Source organism: Bombina bombina, chromosome 2 (genome assembly GCF_027579735.1).
Source record: "Bombina bombina isolate aBomBom1 chromosome 2, aBomBom1.pri, whole genome shotgun sequence".
In the NCBI taxonomy this organism is placed as follows: domain Eukaryota; kingdom Metazoa; phylum Chordata; class Amphibia; order Anura; family Bombinatoridae; genus Bombina; species Bombina bombina.
Genome location: NC_069500.1, coordinates 1,228,107,343 through 1,228,118,008, shown reverse-complemented (window position 1 = coordinate 1,228,118,008; position 10,666 = coordinate 1,228,107,343). Strand labels below are relative to the sequence as shown.

Genomic DNA, 10,666 nt, shown 5'->3' with positions numbered 1-10,666 from the left:
AAAAAAAGCTTAGATGCATTCTTTTTCAAATAAAGATAGCAAGAGAACGAAGAAAAATTGATAATAGGAGTAAATTAGAAAGTTGCTTAAAATTGCATGCTCTATCTAAATCATGAAAGAAAAAATTTGTGTTTAGTGTCCCTTTAAGTGGCAGAGTTCCTCTACCCTCAATTCTTTGTGCTCGCTCGTACTTAGTTCTTGTAGCCATTGGAATGTAACAACTTCTACCCACGGACGGGTGGCTCAAGCAGCTTCGGAAGTGCCACCCTTTGTGGTTAGGGTAAAACCTTGGGTTAAAGGGTAGTGGGGTGGATAAGCAGGTTACATACAGACCTGGTAAACAACCCAACAAAGAGCAGAAGGCACCAGGGTTGAGGAGAGCAGGACTGAAAGAATGAAGTTAAAAGGGTACTAGGGGGAGTAAGTGCTGTAACAACAGGAGCCAGGCCCCACGTATATTAATAGCTTAACCCTTCCACTGCTAGCTATGGCAACATTCTCAGTCTAGATTAATGTTGGTTCCGTCAAGTCATATGTTCTAAATTATATGTGTAGTTTTTCTATAAAGCAGTTTCCTACATGTAACGGGACCATTTTTTTTTATCAATGGTAAAGACATAATTAATTTCCAGGAAAGGCAATCATTAATTTGTTTGTACTACTGCATAGCTTTTGCACTAATCAGTCACCCTTTCTGCTAAAGAAGCACATTTTTTTTAATTATATAGTTATCTAATTAAATATATTGGGTCAAAGGCGTAAAATGTGTGTGAGTGGGTGTTTGTGTGTGGACGTGGGAGTATGCAGCTCTTCTTAATTTTAAAGTAAGGATAACAGTCTTATCAATAGTTTTTACTATTCGCTTTCATTGTAGGTAAACTATTTTCACATGCCTGTATACATTAAAATTTAAAACAGATTTTTTTTACCACCTCCTCAACATTGATGAGGTATCACGAATTTGAGTCTGGGAAATCTGGTCACCTAGCTAAACACGTAGTTAAAGTACCACTCAGGGGCCACAAAGAACTGCTGGTTCCAAGCAGAAACTGGCAGTGAGCCAATCAACAGCGGCAGTCGCATGTTTGGGTTGTGCAACTACACCTGCTGATTGGGTAATCAGCTGTTCGGAATAATGAAAGTATTTAAAGACAAGCGGAGAGATATAGAAAGGAAGCATTATTAGAACACTTATTTCTGAGTCGGATTAATAACAAATTGGGGGTAGGAGGGCTATATGTAAATAAAATATACCTTTTATTAGTGAATATGTAAAAAAAAACAAAAAAAAACGATGGACTATGCCATCCGCAAATAACACACATTTAAAAAACATAGAAATCTAATCAAGACTAACCTCTCGCTATATTTATCTATAATGAGGAGCTTGAGGTAACTATTAATTGCGGCTGGGGAAAAAAGTTGTATCCACAAATTAAAGTTTAAGTGTCAGGTTTGAGCCGGACCCACAGGGGAGTATGAGGGAGAATAAACAATCACCCACTCTGTGTAACCATCGTGCATAAGGACCGCAAAAACCCAAGTATTCCCCGTTTACCAAATTCCTCACTAAGCCCCTATATGCCAATGAAGGCCAACAATATTATATTAGCTGAGTATAGAGAGGCAGTGCGATCGGCGCCTTTGTTAAAGCAGTGGCAAAACGCGCTAATAAAAGGTATATTTTATTTACATATAGCCCTCATACCCCCAATTTGTTATTAATCTTCCTCAGAAATAAGTGTGCTAATAATGCTTCTTTTCTTTATCTCTCCTCTTGTCTTTAAGTTATGATTTGGCATTATGCACTGCCTCTTTAAGGCTACATAGGATTACCTTAAGGGGATATTTGTTCTGAGTTTAGATTTCCAAAGCCTACCCTGGGCACATCCAGAGATTTACTGGAAGTATTGAAAGATGCCATTCTGGGAACCAGTTCAACATAATTTAGAGTTATGTACATTGGTACTTTCCCATTTTACAGGACAACTGTTTTTGCCATTATACCAGGCCCGGACTGGCCATAGGGCATACAGGGAAAATGTCCGGTGGGCCAGGCTCTTTTGTGCACCTTGCTGCTATATACCACTCTCTCTTAATATGGGTAACAATAGAAAAGCTGTTATAGTCTGCCTATTTTATAAAGCAGAAAGTACATTGTCTGTTGGCTGATAAGCAGAGGTGATGCAGGATGAGGGATCTGGTATATTATGACTACCTAGCTGACAGAAGTCTAACTGATGTTGTCTGCTCTGCATTTAAATGCCTGGGCCTATTTGTGGTCCCAGTCCAGCCCTGCATTATACAGTTATACAGGACGTCAACTGAAACTCCTGCTGCTAAAAAAGAGCTGCTATGTAAGTGTTGCACAGGCACTTGCTAGTTATCCATGGGGAAGCACAGACTATTTTGAATTTCTATTACAGTACTAAACCATCAATTTCACAACTTGAATTCAATGGGACATGAAACAAATAAAAAAACAAGTCATGATTCATATGGAGCATACAATGTTAAACAACTTTCCAATTTACTTATATGATCAAATTTGCTTCATTTTCTTGGTATCCTTTGTTGAACGAGCAGTAAGGGACTACTGGGAATTACCTGAACACATTGAGTGAGCCAATGACAGGATGTTTATATGTGCAGTCACCAATCAGCAGCTAGCTCCCAGTAGTGCATTGATGTTACTTAGCCTATCTAGCCTGCTCTTCAAAAAAGAACCAATAAAATAAATCAAATTAGATAAAAGGAGAAAATTAGGAGTTGTTTAAAATTGTATGCTCTAAAAGTTTCAATTTAACTTTACAGTCCCTTAAAGGGATACTAAACCCAATTTTTTTTATTTTGAAATTCAGATAGATAGAGCATGCAATTTTAAGCAACGTTCTAATTTACTCCTATTATCAATTTGTTTTCACTTTCTTTTTATCTTTATTTAAGAAACAGGAATGTAAAGCTTAGGAGCCGGCCCATTTTTTATTCAGAACCTGGGTTACGCTTGGTTAGTTATTGGTGGCTAAATGTAGCCACCAATAAGCAAGCACTATCCAGGGTGCTGAACCTAAAATGGGCAGGCTCCTAAGCTTTACATTCCTGCTTTTTAAAAATAAAGATAGCAAGAGAATGAAGAAAAATTGATAATAGGAGTCGTCTGGCATTACTTTTAGTTTTCACCATTTTATAATAATAAAGTTCCCATAGTGAAGGACAAGGTCGATATGTAGTAATATGCGCTTCAATTTTCTGTAAACGATACAATTCCATGTCACTAAATGACTCATAATTAAACGTACAAACGATTACGTTTTCTTGTTTTGCCCGAATCAAAAATGGTAGATTCGTCAAACATCACATAACTTTTGTCTGCAGACTCGGCTAACTGGCAGCTGTATACAGTAAATCGAGACACAGGGGCTTGGCCATGATGTGTCGCCACGTCTCTTCTGGTACGTGAAGACGACGCGTAGAGGGAAGGTGGCTGGTGGAGAGAATTATGTGGGCGGGACTAGTTTATTATTGGTGATGTCAGTGTCATGGTCGCGTCTGGGCGTGGTTAGTTGGCAGAGAGTGGCAGTTGGTTGGAACTAGCCGGGCCAAGTGCTCAGGCCGGGTCTGGGGAAAGAGCGAGAACTCGTGGGAGATATGGAGGACTTAAACTCTAACGTGAAGGCTGACCAGGAGGTACGCAAGCTGCAGGCGCTGGTGAAGAAGCTTGAGAAGCAGAATGAGCAGCTTCGCTCACGCTCCACAATCACCCCCGGGTCCCCTGGAACCCCAACTTTTCCCGGAGCCCCTATACAGCATAACCGACAGCAGCCTTCCCCGCACCCCGCCTCGCTTCTCTTTCTTGGAGCCGAGGAACGTATGATGAGCACGAGCCCTGTGCAGCACGATCGGGGCGGGGGAGGTGGGGATGTAGCCGTCTGGGAAGACCTGATGGAAGAAATAAACGAGGAGAGGAGGAAGGACAGTAACAGTGGCCTCTTGCTGGACAAGGTGGTGCTTCTCCGGGTGGAGGACATGGACAGGCTGGTGGCTTTTGAGGAGGAAGAAAGCTGGTAAGTTTGGGTTATGTACCGGGCTTCAGCGATGTAAACACAGTGTGATCTGTAACTCTAAAGTCTCCAAAAGTTTACTGATCGCTTCCACCTTCACATCGGAAGTTATATCTTTAGTAAGTTGTGCTGCTTCCAGTAACAAGTTCCATTAGAAGAACTTATTTACCTGCCTAAAATATTGGTAATTCTGTATCTACTTATATAATTGCACTAATATTAGAAAAATAAAACTGCTTTTCTTAAACTAATTACATTTTAAAACCAATACAAGGCAAATGCAGTTACCCTTCGGATGTTAAAAACTGATACATCTCTTTGCAAAACAAAGTAGTTCATCCAGCCGTCTGGCATCCAATGGGTTAAGGAAGCTCCAAGTCTCCAAAACAGCTCCCAAGGAAAACATAACCTTTTGTCACCACAACTCTGTACACTCACTCAGTCCCTTTGCAAAAAGCCTAAAACTTCTAATGTAGGACATTACAGCTGTTTCCTTCTTGCTTGTGTGGAAGCCTCGGAATTACATAGAACACCTGTAATTAACAACAGGTTGCAATAAAAATTGTTAATAATAAACCACTAATCAATTCTTATTAGCAATACAACCTATCTTCAAGGGTGTAAATATATGGGATAAAAATAGCATGAGTACATGTTTTTATTTTTCTCAAATCGAAGTATAATCTGCTACTCTACTGTAAAGGGATATAGATGCCAGTCTTTTACTTTGATTTATTAGTTTTCTTTTAGAAGTGACAATAGTCTAAGTATTGTCAAACCTTTTGGGGGAAATTCATAGCTGTAGTTTAATTATCAAAAGCAAGAAGAGTTTCACTGCTATAAAAAGGACTAAGAATTCATTTCTTCTGTAAGATACTCGCTTCACATGATTTTCCAGTTTCTTGCTGGCTTTTACTTGTGGTGTTGCTGGGGTGGGGGGCAGAATGTGGATTATAGCAGTGATACACAACTTGCAACCTGGCGCTGCAGGTGAACCTCATCCTTCTTGTCTGAAGGGCAAAATACTAGATCTCCCACTTACTTGACAAAACACATAAGACTGTCTCTACTCTCCTTTAAACTTAGTGTGTTTTCCATTAAAATTCTTGTCTGTTGGATACTGTGTAGATTAAGGTGTTAAATGGTTATGTCCAGTGCTGGGCTAAAGGTTTAGTGAGGATTGTGGTACTGCTTATGCTGTTCCTTTTGAACAATATAGCAGACCCCTCATTGTTATAAAGAGTTTGCAATCTTCCACTGCATTGACATTTGTTTGAAGCATTGATATGTTGAGCTCTGTTCTGAAATGACTTATTAGGAAGATTTGTTAAATCAAAATATTTTAAAGTTTAATTTAAAGTTTATTTTTAGAGCTTGTGAATTATTGGTTGAAATAATATTTTGTTTTAGAAAAGTGCAGTATGTAAATACTTTACGACATTCAAATATAAAAATACATGATTTTTTCCCCCCCTCGTTTAACACATAGGAGATTATATTGTTAACTGTGAAACAAAGTATCATGCATGATATATATAGATATATATATATTAGTATATAATATATTTAGGCACTGGACATTTATGATCACCTGCTAGAAAACAGTTTTGGCATTTAGGATGTTTTTCATTTTTATTTTTTAACTGTAGTATTTATACTGACTGCACCTTCTTATTTAAAGGGATATAATGAGCTCTTGCTAGATCTGTTTGGAACTGGTTTAGTGCTTTTTATGTGTGTGTGTTACAGTTTATAAAGGATCATAGCTGAGCTTTTAAATTGTGTAAAAGGTACAAATGCACTTGTTTATCTATGTAGGTGTGAAATAAAATTTTTAAGCTAAATGAATTGTTAGGGTTAAAAAAACCTTTGCATTCTGGAGCTTCAGATACCAACATTTTGGATATATTTTAGTTGTCAAGCTCTATAAATAATAAAATAAATTGCAAAGTTGTTTCATTACGTATAACTAAACTTAATCCTTTCAATGTTAATGTTTGGATTATTTTACATAGGTACGTTTGTAGTCCTCTCTTTAACCAATCTCTCACCGCTGGCACATTTCCTGATACATTAAAACATGCGTCAATCATACCAATCCTAAAAAAGCCTTTGCTTGACCCCTCCACGCCTTCTATCAACCGGTCTCCTTACTTCCCTTTGCTTCAAAATTATTGGAACGACTGGTCTATAATCGGCTAACTCAATTTCTCACAACTAACTCCTTACTTGATCCACTACAATCTGGTTTCCGCCCTAAACACTCAACAGAAACTGTTCTTGCTAAAGTAACAAATGACCTGTTATCAGCTAAAGCAAAAGGCCACTACTCCTTTCTAATTATTCTTGACCTATCCTCTGCTTTTGACACAGTTGACCATCCTCTCCTCCTAAAAATACTACATTTATTTGGTATCCGAGACACAGCCCTCTCCTGGTTTGCCTCATATCTCTCAAACCACTCGTTTTTAGTTTCCTTTAACAACATATCTTGCAATCCTAAGCCTCTCTCGGAGTACCGCAAGGCTCTGTCTTGGGCCCCTTGCTTTTTTTTCTCTATACATCCTCTCTTGGAAAACTTATAGCCTCCTTTGGATTCCAGTACCACTTATTTGCTAATACCACCCAAATCTCCTCTCCTGATATCTCTTCCTCTTTACTCAACCAGATTTCCAAATGCCTCTCTGCAATTTCCTCTTGGATGACTTCACACTACCTCCAACTCAATCTGTCCAATACTGAGCTGCTTCTTATTCCCCTCTTTTCGAGACATCCAACACCTGACATTTCTGTGATGGTTGGAGACTATTCTCAACACCTCACCCCAGGTCCGCTGTCTTGGGGTCACACTAGACTCAGAGCTCACATTCAACCCACATATACAAGCACTTACCAAATCCTGCCGTTCACACCTATGCAACATTTCCAGAATTCGTCTCTTCCTTACTCATAAAACTACAAAAATACTTATTCATTCCCTCATTTTGTCACGCATTGATTATTGCAATCTTCTCCTAAATGGCCTTCCAAAACACCACCTCTCCTCCCTCAAATCTATTATGAATGCTTCTGCTAGACTCATCCACCTAAGTCTTCCGATCTACATCAGCTGCTCCACTCTGCCAGTCTCTACACTGGTTCCCCATACACTCCAGAATACAATTTAAAGTATTAACCCTAACTTACAAAGCACTAAACAGTCTTACTCCCAACTATATTTCCTCTCTCATCGTGAAATATTCTGCATACCGTCCTCTTTGATCAACCTCTGACCTACGTCTCTCCACCTCTGTTATCTCTACGTCCCACTCCCGCCTCCAATACTTAGCACGTGCTGCTCCTGTCCTCTGGAACTCAGTCTCTCTACCCCTCTCCATAAGACTTTCTCCAGCCTTGTATAGCTTCAGACGCTCCTTGAAAACCCACCTATTTAGAGAGGCTTACCATCTCTCCTCCATCCCTCATCCTAACCAAACTAATACATGAACTGCCTGACTCACTGCTGCAACTACAACCGATGTGACAAGCTACCCCAACCTTATGTCTCTGCACCCTAAACCTGTAGACTGTGAGCTCTCCTGTGCAGGGCCCTCTTCCTCCTGTACTGTAGATTTGTTTAGTTTTATGTTTTGTATTTTATCACAATACCTTGTCATTGCATACTCCTATCATTGTACCCAGCGCTACGGAATTTGACGGCGCTTTACAAATAAATGATAATAATAGACACTCATGTCTGGTTTTTAAAAAAAATAAAAAATAAATGCATGGCAGGCTTAAAAATTTGTAATGTATGTGTCAAACAGTTTTTTGGATTATTGGACTATTATTATTTTATATTAGGAGGTTTAAAAACCTCCCTTTTTAACAATTTTTTTTGTACTTTAAAAAATAAATTAAAAACTAGTCTTAAAGGGATACTAAACACAGATTTTTCTTTTGATTCAGATAGAGTTTGCAATTTTAAGCATCTTTTTAATTTACTCCTATTATCAATTTTTCTTTGTTCTTTTGCTATCTTTCTTTAAAAAGCAGGAATGTAAAGCTTAGGAGTCGGCCCGTTTTTGGTTCACCACCATGGTAGCGCTTGGTGATTAGTGGCTAAATGTAGCCACCAATAATCAAGCGGTATCCATGGTGCTGAACCTAAAATGGGCTAGCTCCTAAGCTTTACATTCCTGCTTTTTAAAGAAAGATAGCAAAAGAACGAAGAAAAATTGATAATAGGAGTAAATTCGAAAGTTGCTTAAAATTACGTGCTCTATCTGAATCATTAAAGACAAAAAATGGGTTTAGTGTCCCTTTTAATATACTTCTATACTTTTATATACTCTATACTTCTTTTTTTGTTTGAATGTCACTGCAATATAGGAAATCCCATAAGGCAAACAAAAGGTGATCTTTATTAACTTTTTGTTTTAGAACAGGAAATAAATGTTAGATGATTGTTTTATGCTTTTAGTTTGTCTGAGACTACTGTGTCTTGTGATTCTTGAATCTATTACCTTCTCTTTCCATCATAAACCTATAAAACCTCAAACTGTTTTACTTGTTCTTTATACCTCCCATTTTTTTCTTTTCTTTACTACATTTTTATTGTCACCTGTCACAAAAATCTTTGATGCCTATTAATCACAATACAGGCTTGAATTTAATTTCACTAGGTTGAACAGAGTTGGTTGCATTATAGTATTTTTTTTTTCTTTTCTTGTAAAACAGTTGTACTTGTTCCTGAACGTAGAGTGAGAAAAACAGATGTTTTTGTTGTTATGCTTTTGAGGTGTCACTGGCCAATAAAACAGCAGGAGATCTTTTAGCAGCCAGTGAGCAGTCAGCCCTTAACCTTTTAACGCCGTTATGTCGTTCTATTCCGTCATAATTACACTGGGCTTTAAAGCCGTTATGACGGCATAGAACGTCATAACAAACGGCTGCCCTGAAGCCTTCTGCGCTTCTAGGACTTGATCGCGGTCTGGAGGGCGTTCCTAGGGTTGTAGGGACGCCCCCCAGATGCGATCCAATAATTGAAATCTCGCGATCGTATGCACGATCGCGTAGTTTCAATTTGTCTACATCGGAACAGGTGTTCCGATGTAGGCACTTTCACCCTGTCACTAAAGGGTTAAAGGGTTAGAAAACAATGCAAAATTGAACCTAAAATGAAAGTCAACTATTGATTATCTTTATGCCGCACATAAAAATACATCTTTAAATATTATGACTTTAAATAATTATTTATTTTTAAAGAAGTTTCTTTAGCATAGTTATTTACCTTCCAATCCGCAAAACGATCTTGCTGTTCCTCCGCCCAACTAAAAAAACGTAGGCCTAGATTTAGAGTTCGGCGGTAAAAGGGCTGTTAACGCTCCGCGGGTTTTTTTCTGGCCGCACCATAAATTTAACTCTGGTATCGAGAGTTCAAACAAATGCTGCGTTAGGCTCCAAAAAAGGAGCGTAGAGCATTTTTACCGCAAATGCAACTCTCGATACCAGAGTTGCTTACGGACGCGGCCGGCATCAAAAACGTGCTCGTGCACGATTCTCCCATAGGAAACAATGGGGCTGTTTGAGCTGAAAAAAAACCTAACACCTGCAAAAAAGCAGCGTTCAGCTCCTAACGCAGCCCCATTGTTTCCTATGGGGAAACACTTCCTACGTCTGCACCTAACACCCTAACATGTACCCCGAGTCTAAACACCCCTAACCTTACACTTATTAACCCCTAATCTGCCGCCCCCGCTATCGCTGACCCCTGCATTACACTTTTAACCCCTAATCTGCCGCTCCGTAAACCGCCGCCACCTACGTTATCCCTATGTACCCCTAATCTGCTGCCCTAACATCGCCGACCCCTATGTTATATTTATTAACCCCTAATCTGCCCCCCACAACGTCGCCGACACCTACCTACACTTATTAACCCCTAATCTGCCGAGCGGACCTGAGCGCTACTATAATAAAGTTATTAACCCCTAATCCGCCTCGCTAACCCTATCATAAATAGTATTAACCCCTAATCTGCCCTCCCTAACATCGCCGACACCTACCTTCAATTATTAACCCCTAATCTGCCGACCGGAGCTCACCGCTATTCTAATAAATGTATTAACCCCTAAAGCTAAGTCTAACCCTAACACTAACACCCCCCTAAGTTAAATATAATTTTTATCTAACGAAATAAATTAACTCTTATTAAATAAATAATTCCTATTTAAAGCTAAATACTTACCTGTAAAATACATCCTAATATAGCTACAATATAAATTATAATTATATTATAGCTATTTTAGGATTAATATTTATTTTACAGGCAACTTTGTAATTATTTTAACCAGGTACAATAGCTATTAAATAGTTAAGAACTATTTAATAGTTACCTAGTTAAAATAATTACAAATTTACCTGTAAAATAAATCCTAACCTAAGATATAATTAAACCTAACACTACCCTATCAATAAAATAATTAAATAAACTACCTACAATTACCTACAATTAACCTAACACTACACTATCAATAAATTAATTAAACACAATTGCTACAAATAAATAAAATTAAATAAACTATCTAAAGTACAAAAAATAAAAAAGAACTAAGTTACAGAAA

At 38.3% G+C, this 10,666-nt stretch overlaps 1 protein-coding gene across 2 annotated transcripts in view; it reads left to right on the top strand.

Moving 5' to 3' along the window:
- The first annotated feature begins 3,572 nt into the window (after positions 1-3,572).
- SLAIN2 (SLAIN motif family member 2) overlaps positions 3,573-10,666 on the top strand; it is a 236,970-nt gene continuing 229,876 nt past the window's right edge. For both annotated transcript variants that reach the window (XM_053703983.1, XM_053703984.1), the window contains exon 1: positions 3,573-4,064. In XM_053703983.1, the coding sequence (XP_053559958.1) occupies positions 3,649-4,064 (416 nt within the window). In that variant the 5' untranslated portion in view covers positions 3,573-3,648. The remainder of the gene's footprint in view (positions 4,065-10,666) is intronic.